General features: G+C 44.5%; 2 protein-coding genes across 2 annotated transcripts; one reads left to right on the forward strand and one right to left on the reverse strand.

The window, feature by feature from the left end:
- Window positions 1–93: 93 nt before the first annotated feature.
- On the forward strand, window positions 94–5,800 carry slc26a10 (solute carrier family 26 member 10). Its single transcript, XM_029156820.3, has 18 exons — window positions 94–581; window positions 919–1,029; window positions 1,116–1,273; window positions 1,358–1,522; window positions 1,591–1,743; window positions 1,822–1,904; window positions 1,981–2,128; window positions 2,200–2,313; window positions 2,386–2,463; window positions 2,542–2,637; window positions 3,009–3,115; window positions 3,312–3,381; window positions 3,450–3,632; window positions 3,720–3,774; window positions 3,864–3,952; window positions 4,034–4,088; window positions 4,201–4,307; window positions 4,390–5,800. Exons 1-18 carry the CDS (start codon window positions 317–319, stop codon window positions 4,426–4,428), a joined length of 2,076 nt encoding a protein of 691 aa, XP_029012653.1. The 5' UTR covers window positions 94–316; the 3' UTR covers window positions 4,429–5,800.
- On the reverse strand, window positions 5,054–12,760 carry b4galnt1a (beta-1,4-N-acetyl-galactosaminyl transferase 1a). Its single transcript, XM_041071579.2, is given in 12 exon segments — window positions 5,054–6,953; window positions 6,955–7,133; window positions 7,236–7,473; window positions 7,748–7,888; window positions 7,988–8,175; window positions 8,409–8,501; window positions 8,584–8,764; window positions 8,851–8,888; window positions 8,960–9,066; window positions 10,030–10,212; window positions 10,291–10,508; window positions 12,508–12,760. Coding segments are annotated over 12 exon segments (1,695 nt in total). The 5' UTR covers window positions 12,604–12,760; the 3' UTR covers window positions 5,054–6,920.
- Between the last annotated feature and the right edge of the window lie 3,497 nt (window positions 12,761–16,257).

Consider the following 16,257-nt stretch of genomic DNA (forward strand, 5'->3'; position numbering starts at 1 on the left):
AAAGCGGGACAGTGCTGCGGACGGTGCGTGTGCGGAGGGAGGGGCCGCGGTGCTGCCGTACTGACTGCTATTAAAAACCCTTTTAGCAGTAGGACCCAGGGGGGGAAACGGCCCAGCTCACCTTCGAGTCGTCCGCGGCAGGACAAAGATGTGAAAAAGTTGCCGGACGGTGTTATTAAAATGTGCGCAGCTTCGAGCGCCGCCATTGGCTGAGAGCAGCGCGACAGGAAGATGCCATGGCCCCGGCGTCCGTTATAAGTGTTGACAGCACCTTGACCGGCCGTGAAGCGGCGGCGCGCGCCCTCAGACGGAGACCATGAGCGCGTCCGTGGCCGTGTACAGGAGCGTCTACACCGAGGACCGCTTCCGGCAGGCCTACGGCACCGAGCGCGGCGCCGGCCGCGGCTCGCGGCTGCGGGACAGGCTCGCGGGCCGGTGCACGTGCTCCAGGCGAGGCTGCCTTCACCTGTTGAGGGAGAGGGTGCCCGTCGTTAACTGGCTGCTCAGGTACAAGCTCAGGAAGTGGATTTTAGGAGACACAGTGGCGGGACTGACAGTCGGCATCCTTCACATTCCTCAAGGTGCGTGAATGTTGGCCTTTATCCGATGCTGCCGTCACAAAACGCCTGCGTTTATTTTTTATTTTTTCAGATTGACTTGAAAACCCTTAATAACGTGATGTACAATGTACAGCTATTTAATGTTTACATCTATAAGGACACATTTATTTCACCCACTAAATGACAATAAAATATAATAATAAATAATAAACCTCTGACTTTAAGCATGACTAATGTCTTTAGGGACTATTCATAATTACGAGGCTATTCAGTTTATTGTGTTACATTTTTTCCTTTCAGTACAAAAATTCAAATAAAATGTTTAATAGTGTATTTTCCCTTGTTCTTCTATACTCAGGCATGGCGTTTGCTTTGCTCACATCTGTGGCACCAATATTTGGTCTTTACACGTCCTTCTTCCCTGTGGTCCTTTACATGGTTTTTGGCACAGGTCGCCACGTGTCCACAGGTAAGACGTCTACATCATCCCACACACGTGGACCCCATGGAGGTCCTTTTGTAATGTTGCTGAGATGCTGGTTCGGCCCCATGCAGGAACCTTCGCCGTGGTTAGTCTCATGACCGGCTCTGTGGTGGAGCAGCTGGTTCCCAAACCTCTGGAACTCAACTCCAGCTCGCCGGAAGCCGCCGACTTGGAGGCTCAGAGGATCGGAGTGGCCTCAGCTGTGGCGCTCCTCTCGGGAATCATTATGGCAAGAAGCAATCTCAAAAGCTCAACTCGCATCATGATGATTCTGAAAATTCCGATTCTCACCGTGTCCAACGTCCTGCTGCAGCTCTGCATGTTTGGCCTCCAGCTGGGCTTCCTCTCCACTTACCTGTCGGAGCCAATAGTGAAGGCGTTCACCAGCGCCGCTGCCTTCCACGTCACCGTGTCACAGCTGCAAAGCATGCTGGGGCTGCGGCTTCCTCGCCACACCGGGGCTTTCTCTCTCTTCAAGGTAGGCTGCGTGCACACGGTGCATATGTTATCTGGTGCCGTCCTCTCACGGCTGACGCGCGCCCTCAGACCTTGGCGTCGGTGATGGAGAATCTGCCTCACACGAACCTGGCGGCGCTGCTGATCTCCGTGCTGTGCTTGGCCGTGCTGGTGCCGGTCAAGGAGGTGAACGTGCGCTACCGGCAGCGCCTGCGCACGCCCATCCCCGTGGAGATCCTGACGGTTAGACGCGGCACAATGGCCCCGATGCTGAGCGCGTATTAGACGGAACCGCAACGGCTTCATGCTTTGCCCCCCCAGGTGATCGTGGCTACGGGAGTGGCCTACGCCTCCTCGCTGGACTCGGCCTACGCCATTGAGATAGTGGGCCACATCCCAGCCGGGTAACGGCGCCACATCACATGCAAACACGCATGAACTCAGCCTCAGCCGCGCGTGACCCTCGCTTCTCATCCGCAGGTTCCCGAGGCCTCGAATGCCCGCCTTGCACACCTTCCCCGACATTGCTGGCGACACCGTAGCCATCACATTTGTTGGTTACGCCGTATCCGTCTCGCTGGCAATGATTTACGCCGATAAGCACGGTTACTCCATACACCCCAATCAGGTAACTAACGCATGAAAGCGGGGGTTTTGTTGAATCTGATCTCATGTTTTGTGTTCGATGTTTGATCTCAGGAGCTTCTGGCTCATGGCATCTCCAACACGGTGTCGTCCTTCTTCACCTGCTTCCCGAGCTCCGCCACTCTGGCCACCACCAATATCCTGGAAAGCGCCGGAGGTCACACACAGGTGGCGTGAACTGCACACGCTTCCGCAAGTCTGCGCCTTCACGTGCATTCACGTTGAACCCTGTTCCCGCAGCTCTCCGGCCTGTTCACCAGTCTGGTGGTTCTGGTTGTGCTTCTGCTGGTCGGGCCGCTCTTCTACTTCCTACCCAAGGTGTGTTGACGGGCTCAGCCGCGGGACGAAGCGCCAGGAGTTGAACGCTCTCACCTCACCCTCCTTCTGTCCGTGCAGGCGGTCCTGGCGTGCATCAACGTCACCAGCCTCAGGCAGATGTTCCTACAGTTTCAGGACCTCCCCGATCTGTGGAGAATCAGCAAAATTGACTTTGTGAGATCTTTTTTTAGCAATATAAGACACAGGAGTGTGCTCTGGAATGTGGTTCCCGTGCATACGAGGAAATCACAAGAGATTATAATAGAGGCTTGTAAATTAGCTCCCTAGTCCCCACTAGGTTGGAATCTGACCCATAAAGCAGTTAATTGGGCTTTCCAGTATCCACACGCTGTGGTCAGACTTGATTAATTCACCTTATTTTGTGGAAAGTGTTGAATCCTGAAAGCAATTTGGGGTTTTATTTATAGTCTTTCACCCACAGTTGACTTGAAATATGAATGTGTTCCACATCAGCGTCTGATAAATGACCTTCACCCTTCATTGTTAGTGATATCCTGACATGCCGTGGTCTCGTCTTTGTGCAGATGGTCTGGGTCGTGACCTGGCTGTCTGTAGTTGTGCTTAACGTGGACCTCGGCCTTGCCATCGGGGTGGTGTTCTCTATGATGACTGTCATCTGTCGCACACAAAGGTACATTGACGTGCGGCCCACTCGGCCCCCTGCCAGAATCTCCGCTGTGAGAAACACCATTGTGTTTCAATGTGAAATCAAGCGAGCCCACGCATGAAAACGCCCTGTGCGGTTTAATGTTGTGGTGTGTGTGGGTAAAACGTGCTCATGCACGGCACAGCTTCATTTTATGTTCTAATGGAGCCGTGTTCCACAGGGCGGGTTGCTCAGTACTTGGTCGGGCCAGCAATACAGAAATATACAGACCTCTGGAGAACCACAACAAGGTGAGACTTTATCCTGTTATTGATTAGATCACGTAGAATAAAGTTTGATGATTCTCTTGTCCTTTCAGTGCCACGAGGTGCCTGGAGTGAAGATCCTGAGTTATAACGGGCCTATTTATTATGGCAACCGCAGCTTCTTCAGAGAGGAGATGAGCAGACTGCTGGGCCTGACGCCAGAGAAGATCCGCGGCTGGGAGAAAGCCAGGAAGGCCCTGGAGAAGCGGGAGAGAGGGGTCGCCGTCAACACCGTGGTGCAGAAGCTGCACTCACTGCAGGAGCGTAGACAAGAGTGTTGCACATTCCAGTGTCTAATTGTTTCTCCCCCCGTCGGTTTTTAGGAAGGAGGCATCGCAAACACATCGTTTTCGTCGGACAATGACTTCTTCAAATCAGGTCAGTTGTGACTGTGCAGGTGAACAGTCATTCTAAGTGTTGTCATTTCATGAAGGTAGGAGCAGGTAAATGTGTTTCTTCCTCTGCAGAGACACCTGAGAGCGAGGTCCAGGCCGTGTTGATCGACTGCAGCAGTGTGGTATTTGTGGACGTTGCCGGAGCCAGACTCTTCACAAAGGTTAGTGTAAGAAAGCCTGACCTGCACTTCACTGCACTTCGCCTCACTTTAACAACCGTGTTTGCTTGTGGATTTTTCCAGATGTGTACTGAATGCCAAAAAATTGGCGTTCATGTATATTTGGCAAACTGCAGCGGTAAGATTTAGGAATTCTTTCTCTGTTGAATCCATTTCATGCATATGCTTGATGTTTCTTTCATAAATGAAATCAGCGGATGGACCTGATCAATGAGTTCTATCTTTTTTAGAGAAAGTCCTAAAGATCTTAACATCAAGTGGACTGATGAACTACATGAATCCTCAGCATATTTTTGTCACAGTTCATGATGCTGTGACGTACATCCAGCTGCAGAAGGTGAGCTACGTGTGACACAGTGCACATTTCTAATGACTTGGAGCGTCTCAATGAAAGATGCTCCTGCTTGTGTCTGTCTCAGGAAAAACCCCCAGAAACCAGCCCCACTGTCTGGGTGTGAGGTGGCCGGACGGCGCCTCGGACATTGGACCAAGTTGTTTCAAAGACACAGTAGCCCGTTGTAGCACATTATAATGTTCAATGACTATTTAGTTGCAGTGTTAACAGGTTTCTCACAGGTATTAGCACAAAAGGCTTTAATCTGACAGTCTCATCATATATGTAGCTTTTTCACTTTTGACTGTTCAACTGTATGTGACAGTTACATTTTTCTGTTATCATTACTCTATATGCTGGATATTAAAATAGTCCTATTTATTTAGTTCTTTGTTCACAATACCAAATGCACTGAATAATATGTGAAAATAATTATAATAATAATTATTATTAATATTTATGCAAATATGTTCTAGCAAATGTCTCCAGTGAGACTATAAAAAATGTCAAACGTAACATCCAGCGCCTGTTTTGACAATAAATATATCTCCGTTGTCACTTGATCTAAACTAAATCTATTATAGGGGTCATAGGTTTACAAACAAATGCTGTTTGTGTGGACTTTGAGTCCATTTTAGGGGCAAACCTGGAATGTGAAGCATTCCACTGGAGAGAGAGAAGAAGGGCAGTCTTTGTCTCCGCAAATTCGTGACTGCACTGGAATATAAAAAATGACAAACGTAGCCGCATCATGGTTCAAACAACATTATTGGACAGTAACACAACAAACCGTAAAACTGGTCCAATTAAGGTGTAACAGACGCTGCAGAGACCAGAACGCTTACAGTGGGTGAGGCTTTATGAGCCTGTAAAACACATCATAAGGGAACATTATAAAACTTGTCAAACAAGATAATTGCTTATTTTGATAGGTGTGTATTACTAGGCTGTAAACACTCAGTGGGTCACTTCCTTTGTCGCCATGCTGCTACATGTATCTGCAGTTCAACAGTCAAAGGTCTCCCTCATAACCCTGTTACCTTGACCCAATAAAACTATATGCAGCCCGAGTTCAAAACAAGGACAAAATAAAAAGAAACTAATTATTTCCTTGCTTGAAGTTGGATCGCCAAGTTACTCCTTTTTTTACCAGTGCATATTTCAAAGAGGCCTCTAGACACTGTACCCTCTGGGTTTTCCTTTTAAAGCTCAAGGAGTGTTTCACTAATTGGTAGGAAGTAGTCCACTTCAATTAGAACATAGTACACAAGGCTCTGGACAAATGTTTACCAAGACACAATTTACCAGGACAAACACAAACAGAATGAACCAAAGAGCCTCCTCCAAAAGGATCCGTCATCTAATGACATTAAGTGGATTTCACTATAAAACAGCGTTTTATGATAAGGTCAATTCAAAATTAATCTCTACACCATTTACATTTACTACTTATCAAATGCAAAACAATAAATAATGAATAAAAACATTTCAAAGTCGTCATGTCCATCATTGTCTTACTCTCAACACATCCATGTATCAGGCAAACACCAGTGCAGTAATATTTATACAGTACTTCTAAATATATGCATTTTTTATAACCTGTACAGGATTGAACATCATGTACATCATTTCAATGAGTGTCCATAAATCAGTTTAATACTGCTGCGGTAGCCTGCTAGCACCTTCACCCAGTCTTAGTACCAGAACAGATAACATTAGATTATTATGAGCATTTGTCTCCATCTTGTGGGGGAATGCTTCAATCACAGTCTCCCACAAAGTTTAGCATGTCGACTCTTAAATAATATAATATATAAAGAAATAACTGACAAACTCATAATTTAACAACATTCCCTTTTTTGATATCAACAATTTTGCTGAAAGAAAAAACTAAAACTGGACATGAATATGTATGTTCATTAAGATTCAATAATTTGTTGCTGCCGTTGGGCAGAAACATTGATCTGAGCACAGCTGCCCTCACATTCACACATTGTGGCGTTGACACCACAGTCTTAGACACCTGCTGGGGCAGCGTCCGGTTCTCATGAAACTGCTGCTGTTTTATGCAAACCCTGAGTCACGGAAATCCCCTGCTTTCATTAGAAAAGAAGGATACTGTGTTTTGCAATGCTGAGCAATGATGGTTCCCGGTGATCATTGTCTATGTAGTCTGTAATCTAGCCTAATTTAACCCAGAAAGATAACATATTGCATCATTCCAACTAACAAATATAAAAAAAAAAAACTTTTTATTCCAAATCAAAGTCCAACTGACAGCATATCAAAAGTTTAATAACTGTACAATCTCTCTATACAAAATCTGGATTCACTTCTCCTAAAACTCCCTTTATCTTTAATTCGAGCTAACCAATAAAGCATGTGTCACAATAAATTCATTTGTTCAGTGTTCCCTGAGTGATTCCAAATCACATTGACTTGAAATAAATTAGATTACAGCTGCATTTGCTGATGATTTCTTCCTTTGTCGGGTAACTGGTCAGTGAACAAAACTGGACCATACAATGGGTTTCACAACCCAAAATAAAGCAGCGCTCTCCTCACACAGTGAGACGGGCAAACATTTCTGTTTTTCGGACAGAGACAGACGCGCCTTCAATTGCTCGTCATGCACTTGAACCTGTTTCGTGAAGTAGAAGACTTCCTTATGAAGCAAACTCTGCTCGTCGTTGGCCGTGTACCGATATTTCTCATAGGCCTTTTGCGAGTCTTTTTTGGTCCAGGGCAGTATGATCTTGGACGCGTGGCTCACGATGACGTCGCTGCAGGAGCCGATGTGGAGGGATCCCAGGGCGTCGATGAAGAACTCTGGGGCGTCACAAGAAGATTGTAGTTAGATCCAGCTGCAATTCCTGCCGGCTTTGGCGTTTCACCAGTTTATTTATTTTTTTTTATTTGAAGCAAACTCACCCAGATGCGCTGCACGTGCCAGACGGGGGTTGAAGCCCACTTGCTGCACCTTCTCCGTCCGCCCCATGAAGAAGTTGATGACAGCATCCGCTACCACACAGTTGGGGAATCCCTCCACGAGATGGTGGTACCCCTTCCTGATGTGCAAGCAGTTGCCCTCCTCTCCACCTTCCTCCACTGAAATGATGTGACGATATGTTGCAGTGTAACCGGTCACCTCCCTCACTGCACCGCCAACCTACCAATGGTACGACAGCAAAAACCAGACACACGCAGTGGTCAGAAAAAAAAAAAAAGGTAAAATACAGAGAAATTTGGTTTTCAGTACATGCCTTCATTCACATGTGCCATGATTTTGTTTTGTTAGACCCATGCAGGAAGTTTTCAAATGATCCTCATGACAAAAAATGTCAGATTGCATTAAATTTTTTCAAATTGATTTTTCCAGATCTGGTAATTTCCTGAAAAGATTACCAATAATTTTATAAAAGTTACTTGACGATGCAACTCACCAGATCCAACGTGGTCTTCTCCAGGATGTCCACCATGTTCTCCAACTTCGTGTTTGCAGTGAAGATAAAGTCATCATCCACCCACAGCACGTACTTGGTGGTGACTTGAGACACGGCCAGGTTTCTTCCTGCAAACCAGCCCTGCAGACACAAGGTCGGAGCGGTTGGGCCACATCGCGTTGCACAATCACAACGGATCATGCTTCAGAATCAAACGTCTTCAGCATCTTCTGCTTTTACCTTCCCAAAAGGCATGATGTAGTGTTCAATGTGCGGCCCGGTCACCGGCTGAGGATGCTCATTATCATCTGCTACCACTATAGTGACGGTGGGATAATACTGCCGAATGCTGTGAATGAGATCCTGGAGTTTGTCATAGCGGAGAAAGGTCTTGGTGGCAATGGTAACGAGAGCACTGATGTTGTACTCTGAACACACACACACACACACACACACACACACACACACACACACACACACACACACACACACACACACACACACACACACACACACACACACACACACACACACACACACACACACACACACACACACACACACACACACACAATAAGTATTATACAATGTAATGCTCAAACATTTAGCATCAAATACACCTAATGTACTGTAAAAAAACTTTAAATAACAGCTCACAGACCTTTATGGGATCCAGAGTTGTACAGTTTCGGGACAGCTCCATGTTCAACCTTAATGCTGAAAAACACCTGATGACCACCGGACCCGTACTCGACTGCAGAGTAAAAAAAGAAGCAACACTATAAGTCAGCTCCAGGTTGCAGCTGCTCATCAAGCCACACTAGCGAGAGTTTGACCTGTATCTGCTGTCTTGGGATGGAAAACAGTGTTTGTATATGTGACAAACTGAAGCTGCCTGTTCAGGTTGGAGAGCAAACGACTGGACAGACGGATGATGCTCGTTCCCTCTCCGACAACAGAGACTTGTTCCACTGTGGCGGCAACGTCAAACGTCCCCAGCTTCGCCCTTAAATACACCTGAGACATAGTTTGTAGAAATAAAAGTCAATAGCCGAAGTCTTGTTGGAAATGCAGCATAACAGTAAAATCAGAAATGAATATACCATATGGTCTGAACTCTTTTCTTCTTTAAGGGCCAAACCTGAAGAGAGACTAATTATTACTACGGAAGCCAAAGCAGAGCGATCGATGGGCTCTGTTGTGATTCGTTACCAGGAACGATGATGGTCTTGAGGGGTCGCACCATCACTCCCTGGGTCGGATACTGAAGGGGACTGTTCGCCTCAGCTATAATTGGCAAATCTGCAGGATTGTAGGACCTTTGCACATAAAACCCAAACACATCAGCGTTAAAGGCCCGCGTTTAAAATGCAGCACCCTTCCTCAACCCCTCTCTGGTTTAAGGTCTAATGTCACAGCCGGAGCAAAAGTGTTTCAAGCAGTCAGGTGACCAGTATTTCCCAAACACAAACCAGGAATGCTGCCAAGGCTTATTAATAGCAACTGTATGCATAGCTTTCTAACTACCCAGAGCAAAGTCATCCATTACTCATAAACAACTAGACACACACTCCCACATTTTATGATCATTGTTTGTTTCCTTAACAAATGAAATGGCCCAATACCTTATATAACCATTTCAAGAGAAAAGTGGGACTAGACCGTTCCTGGTCTGCTGGAGTGAAGCGTAGGGAGGTCTCCAATCAATCACAAACAGGGTGGAGTGGGAATGTTAAACATTCCCATCCGCTGACTGGGGCTTAACACTGTTCTCTCAGGGATTGGGTTAAATGCAGATGTTAATTTCCCATCGTGAGATAAATAAAGTTTCCCAAAAAAAAAAGCAGCAGGAGGACTTTGATTTGTGGAACATGCTAAGCTTAAGTGATATTGTACAAATCGCGGACAATCATTTGATACAAAATGAAAGAGGTGAATGACGCAGCTTCAAAAACAGGGTGGCAGGAGTGAAGGCTAAAGTCTTTAAAGCCTTAAAAACCCAGATCAGCACCACACGAACAAAAATGAATGAATCAGAAATCGTATTGTTTCTAAAAAGTTTAATTTAGTCCTAATTTTTGTCCTAATTAAGGCATGTCAGCGTAAATGGACTGGTAACAAGAGAGCCGTCTTATCAGTACATTGAGATGAATTGTGTGAAACGTTAATCGATCAGCTGACAGATTTGGAGTGTTTGTAATCTTTCCACGCATTAATAATCAACTGGTCGACTGAAAAGGACAAATCCATCGAAGGGTGCGTTCGCTGGGTGCGTCACATACCTCCTCTGGAAGCTGCTGTACTCCTGAGCTCTGCGACGCGCCACACCTTCAGGGTCGGGATGGGATTCTAAGAACGCTTGGTTAACACTGTGGGCCCACACCCGTGGAAAAAGCAGATCTGAGAAGGGAATGTGGACGGTCTGCTTATCAGCCTGACACACACACGTGTTGTGAGCCAACTGTCTGAGAGATAAAAATACACACATTAGAAGCTAGAGAACGACAGTGACCTTGCACCAGCGTGCAGCTGAAATAACTCACCTTGCCACATTCTGCTTTAAATGAAAGCCAATGTGCTGGTTGTCATGGATGCCATCTTTAAGCTTCTCCTCAAAGAGAGCATTTAACGGACTCTCCAGTCTTGGCTCTATGTTGATTGTTAAGCTGGACCCGTTGGACCATGGTTGAAAGAGTGCCAGCGTCAGAATTCCACAGCTGACCAAAATCAGCCCAAGACACTTCTTGTTAACGTTAATCATCTGCAATACAAAAAGAGGAGCGTTTCACTGGACTGCTTATCCAGCTCACATTGCCCTAAACATAAGTTTTGTCATCTGCGTCACTGTTTATTTAAAGTCGGCAAAGAGCCACAACATAATTGTTCCTCCAAGAAATGTTGCTCCTCTGGTTTCGTTAGATGCAGAAGAAATAGAAATAAGAAAAGAGAAGTGTAAATACTGTGTGGGTGGAGAGCGTGACAAGCTCCAGTGTTGTGTGTTTTATGGTAAAGAAAGTCCCACCAACAAAAGCCAGAAAGCACTTATAATTATATATAAATACTTATAAACTTTTTAAATGGTCCAGTCACTTAAAGTAGGTACAAGTACAAAAGTACAATATTTAATTATCCTGGATCCTATAATATTGGCAGACGGATGAAAAAAGCAAAGCAAAGCAAGATATTGACTTTCAGACAACAAAGGGAAGCGCTACAGTCCCATTATCCATTGCTTGCCAGCTGTCACATATCCAAGAACATGGGTCATGGGATCTTAGGGGCTGAGGCGTATGGGAGGAACTGACACAAAAAGACACAGCTGCTCAGAACATGAATCATCGATAAAAACTGTTCTGGGCTTCAAGTTGAACACTCGACAAGCAAGTAGCTTCAGCGCGGAGCGATTTGACTAAAGGCAGGCAGGAATTCCAGTCATAAGTGATGCACAGGAGAAAGTCAGATAAAGAGCCATGCCACCAGCAGACTCGCCTGCAAGTTCCTTCCGTGTGGAAGATAACATAAAAAACCTTATAGAATGTTCACGCCAGCGAAGATTGATGAATATCAACCACCTGGTCTTTCAACAAAAACCAGATGCAGAGCCGTAGAAACGTGCACTTCCTTATCTTAAAGAGCACACAGTTGAGGACATCCTCCATCTGCTTTATTCACAGAGCTGCCTGGTTGTTCTGCCACATGACCAAGGTCCGTACAGTTGAAGTGTTTGTGCTCTGCAGAATCAATAAATGCCTCAAACAATCTGGACCTTAGTGTCAACACAGAAGACACAGTAAAGCAGCAGATCAGCAGCAGCAGCAGCAGCAAGGCCAAGCCTGTTTGGGGACACAACAATACAAGCACAGGCTGGCACAAAACCAAGTGCCCGTGGGACCACATGCGGTGAAAACTGGTTCATTTAGGTTTCCAGTCTTTAAACAAGTCTAAACTGGAATCTCTGAAGTCGTTTTACCTCAGCTACACTGATCCTGGGCAGTACTTTTACTTTATATTCATCCCTGAAGGAGACTTTTGGTAGATTTGTAGAATATTTTCCCATTTTTACATATAAACTCTGTGTTCGAGGACTCAGACATTGTGCAAAGCTGTAGTTTCCAAACAAACAGTGTTTTGCACAACTGGGAACTGTGCAATTTAAAGTAACTTTACCTCAATATTACAAATTTATTTTCAGCAGACTCAAATTACCACAGATTGTGGACGTCATTACAAAGTGAAGGGATCTGGACCTGTATCATTTCACTGTATGACAATGTGTCAAAGTGCATTGTGTCTCTGCTTCAGTTTGCTTTTGTTTTGTTGCATCCTGATTCTGAAGTATTGTGTATGACTGTTTGTGGTTTGCTGATACGCAAGAAGTGTTGCTACAGATGCAAGCTTGCGAGCAAAACTTCCACTTCCTTACATGGCCTATTGAGTAAAACATCTGTTATACAAATTAAACGTGCGACAGTTATTTATGGTTATTAAATTGATCTGAACTACGTTCGAGCTTTATAACATAATCTAAAATATAATGCATTTAATTATGAACTGTCAATTTTACTGTAGCTGATTCTTCGGTTATTGGTTATTCGGAATTAACACCTTAGCTCTTACGCGAAAGTAAAAACAGAGGTTTATTTAGATTTCAGTTCAGCTGTGGAAAAGCAAACATTTAGCAGGAAATGTCGCTGCTGAATCATACAAACGTATAGATAAGATCATCTAGACTCACGGTGAAGACGAGCGCGGGTTCTTACTGCGGCTGAACGTTCCGCGTCAACTTCAGTTCTGAGCGGCGGCAACACATGGCCACTCCTCAAGCGTGTTATCTCTGCTGCCCAAGTATTTTGCATGAGCTTCGCTGGCAAAGCAAAGTCCACTTCTTGTTGCTGCGGCGAGAGACCCTACAATTTTAGAAAAACCAGTTCCACTGCTTTGGATCTGACAGATTTGACAGCAGGGTTTTTTTTTTTTTTTCATGTGGCCGACTTCCTGTAAGCTAGTATCCATTCTAAAGCAACATGTGACTCCCTGTCGGATATTTAGCAGATGACCACAAGCCGAGCTCCCCTTTTGGCGATTCCCATGTTCCGTGCTTATCATTATATAATATAATTAATTTGTGTATGTTTGATTTCTATGGAAGTCCAGACTGTCACAATGCCATATTAACTAATTAAATTAGTTAATATGGCATTTTAAAATAAATGTATGACATTTTATTTAATAGTAATTATTTTCATTATTTCATTGTTTCATTTAGATTATCACATCTGCCTTTTTTAAATCTAGAAGTTTTTATTTCAAAATGTGTTACCCCCCAAAGTCGGCGTTCATTGCATAATGCCCTTTCCCCAGCGGTGTATTTATTACATAATGCCACTTTCAGTAGTGACTTCGTCTGTCAATCAGTGGTGGTGGGCGGGACCTGTACGCCCATTGGCTTTTTCACATCAATTCGTTTTCGTGAGAAGTTGAGCGTTACCCGCCATATAAAAAAAACAAGAAGTTATGAGAGATGGCCGACTTGAGTGAAGTTCTGTTTACTATAGAAGACCAACTAGAGAGAGATCATTTGCCAGCAGATGATGTTTTCAGTTGTTTGGGTAATATTTTTGAAATGCTTGGATGTTAATTGCTCTTCCATATGTTCAAATTAATTACACCGTTTTTTGAACATTTGAGATAAAATGAGCATCATGTCCATGTGGAATATGCAGACGCGGAACTGTTTTGTTTCCTGTGCTCGTCTTGAAATTCCAAATGCAGCATGAAGGACTTTTTGTGCAGGAGACAGCTGCTGGTCTGCACCTCACACCAATGTAAACATCTGAATGTACCTCTGCTGAATTTCACCGCTGCTGTTTCCACTTTGGTAAAGTTGAAGTTCTAGGCTATATTTGGACAACACTGGTGACAGGACAGAAAGAACGCACCTCTGAGAAAGTAATATATTCAACCTTTTATTGTTTTAGCTTATGCTGTGAAGTTTGAGTAAAGTTACGAGCTGCTGCTTGTTGCATTTTAGACTGTCGGGTGAAGTGTTAGCTCACGTTGCTAATGTTACTTTGTGCATTAGCTTGGCTCGCAGTACTAATTCAAAAATTCATTTCATCATTTCGTAGGTAATATCGGACGGCCACGTATCGTCACAGAGGCTGTTGGAAGGAACAACCATCTCGTTTTACCAGCCACAAACAGCAGATCCCAGACCTGGACAAAAGCATCCGCCAACTCCTGGATAGTCTGTGGTGCATGGAGCGAGACATGATGTCCCAGATGTGTTCAATTAGATTCAGGTTTGGGGAACGTGCGGGCCAGTCCATATGATTAGTGCTTCCAGCCACTTGAGGTCTGTTGGAAAAATACTGTATTCAATCATTGAAACATATTTTGCTGAAGCCTCGTTAGCTGTGCTATAGCCTTGAAGTTTTCTCTCTTCTGCTCTGCAAGAAATAGGGAGTACCGGTGTGTAGCATCCTTATCTGATGAGCCCAATGCTTGTGCAGGAAATATTTTCCACGTTCTGTGTGACTATGCACCTCCCAGAATGCAATACATATTATGAGCTGAATCCTTGTCTTCTCTTCAGTGAGAGGAAGTTGCCTTTGCTGTAAACTGCTCACTCCTTGCAAGTAAAATCCTGAAGAAGGTCTCAACTGATTGTGTCTGCTTTATTTAAGATTTACAAAGGGAACTAACAATTTCCCTAACAAGGTCTATTATTGTCTTGCTTTAGTAGGGACCCAAGGCCAAGCACATGGGCATATGGTCTCACAAAGGGTCTGAGGTCTCATCTGGGTAATGGCAGCCAGGCTGCCTCTGGCCACACAGACATTCATGTTCCTCCAAAGAAATTCCACCCCACACCATTACTGACCCACTGCCAAACTGGTCATGCTGGAGGATGTTGCAAGCCACAAAACGTTCTCCACGGCGTCTCCAGACACTGTCACACCGGTTACACGTGCTTAGTGTGAACCTGCTTTGATCTGTGAGGATCACAAGGCACCATTGGCCAATTTGCCACTCTTTGTGTTCTCTGGCAAATGCCAAGCGTCCTGCACTGTGTTGGGCTGTAAGCACAACCTCCACCTGTGGTCTTCGGGCATTTCTAAGTAAGTGCCTGTGTGTACATGGAATACCTTTGCCTGTATGCCAGAGCAAAGCAGACACATACCCCCCCCCCCCCATTATGAAATATATTGTACAACAATGAGCAGATTTTACAGCAAAATGACAAGTTTTATCATAATAATAAGATTATTTTGGAAAATGTTTTTGATTATTTGATAATTTAATAATCAGTTTTTATATTTTTTCTCTCATTTATTTATATATAATGTATTTCATAATGCTCTACTAACTAATCTAATTATGGACAAGTTGGAGATCCATGGGTTGCCATAAGTAGTAGCTGTAGTTATGTCTTTTGCCTTTTTGCTCAGCATTTTTACCCCTCATGTTTTGTTTGTTTCATCCATCCATCCATCTTCTTAACCGCTTACTCCCTAGTGCGGGGTCACGGGTGGTGCTGGAGCCTATCCCAGCTGGCTACGGGCGAGAGGCAGGGTACACCCTGGATGGATCGCCAGTCCATCACAGGGCAACACAAAGACAAACAACCATTCACTCACACCTACGGGCAATGGAGAGAAGCCAATCAACCTAATGCACGTCTTTGGACTGTGGGAGGAAGCCGGAGAACCCGGAGAGAACCCACGCAGACACGGGGAGAACGTGCAAACTCCACACAGAAAGGCACCAGGGCCGCCTCCGGGAATCAAACCCAGAACCTTCTTGCTGTGCACCACCGTGCCGCCCTTGTTTGTTTCATGTTAAACTATTTAGTGTTCCTAGTCAAAAGTGATTGTTCCATTTGAACTCATCTCCAAAACTGTAAAATTATATTTATTATCCCTATTTCTTGTCTTAGATTGTTTTATCAACTTAAATTCTTCAGTTTTATCTCCCCAACCCCTTTGCTCCTCATAAAAATGACTAAATATATACTCCAGAGCCTCACTTGGGGTGTTATTGGTCTGCAATGGTGCTGCCACACAATGAACTGTGAGCAAAGCCCCAAAAAAGCATTATATAAACGTTAATATTGAATTTAAACCATGCTGCAACTGTCTGTGAGAACTGCCAGCAGGTGCTGATCCCATAGGAGAGAATCTACATTACCCTGTCATTAGAATCATTAGAAATGACACTGCCCTGTCATTTCTAATGATGGGCCATTTTTGACTGGAACACCAAGAGTGTACAAAAGTTGAATAACACCCAAAAAATGAAAGCAAATGTATACTGCTTGTTTTTTGTGTTAAAATACTATTTGTGGACAGGGTATGTGAAATCTTAGGTCAGTCTAATAACATTATGTCGTTTTTTAGAAGTAATATGTCGAGATCGGCCAAATTTGAGCGGAACACAGCACAGGGGTTAAATAACGCATTTTAACTCTAGCAAAAAAGACGACTTCCTCTGTACGTCATCGGCAGCCG

Source organism: Betta splendens, chromosome 7 (genome assembly GCF_900634795.4).
Source record: "Betta splendens chromosome 7, fBetSpl5.4, whole genome shotgun sequence".
NCBI classification, from domain to species: domain Eukaryota; kingdom Metazoa; phylum Chordata; class Actinopteri; order Anabantiformes; family Osphronemidae; genus Betta; species Betta splendens.

Excerpts from the sequence above, each read along its gene's own strand:
- slc26a10 (XM_029156820.3), top strand. The coding sequence starts at position 317 with ATGAGCGCGTCCGTGGCCGTGTACAGGAGCGTCTACACCGAGGACCGC. Across the intron at positions 3,633-3,719 it reads GGGTCGCCGTCAACACCGTG|GAAGGAGGCATCGCAAACAC; the intron begins GTGCAGAAGCTG and ends GTCGGTTTTTAG. Across the intron at positions 3,775-3,863 it reads CAATGACTTCTTCAAATCAG|AGACACCTGAGAGCGAGGTC; the intron begins GTCAGTTGTGAC and ends CTTCCTCTGCAG.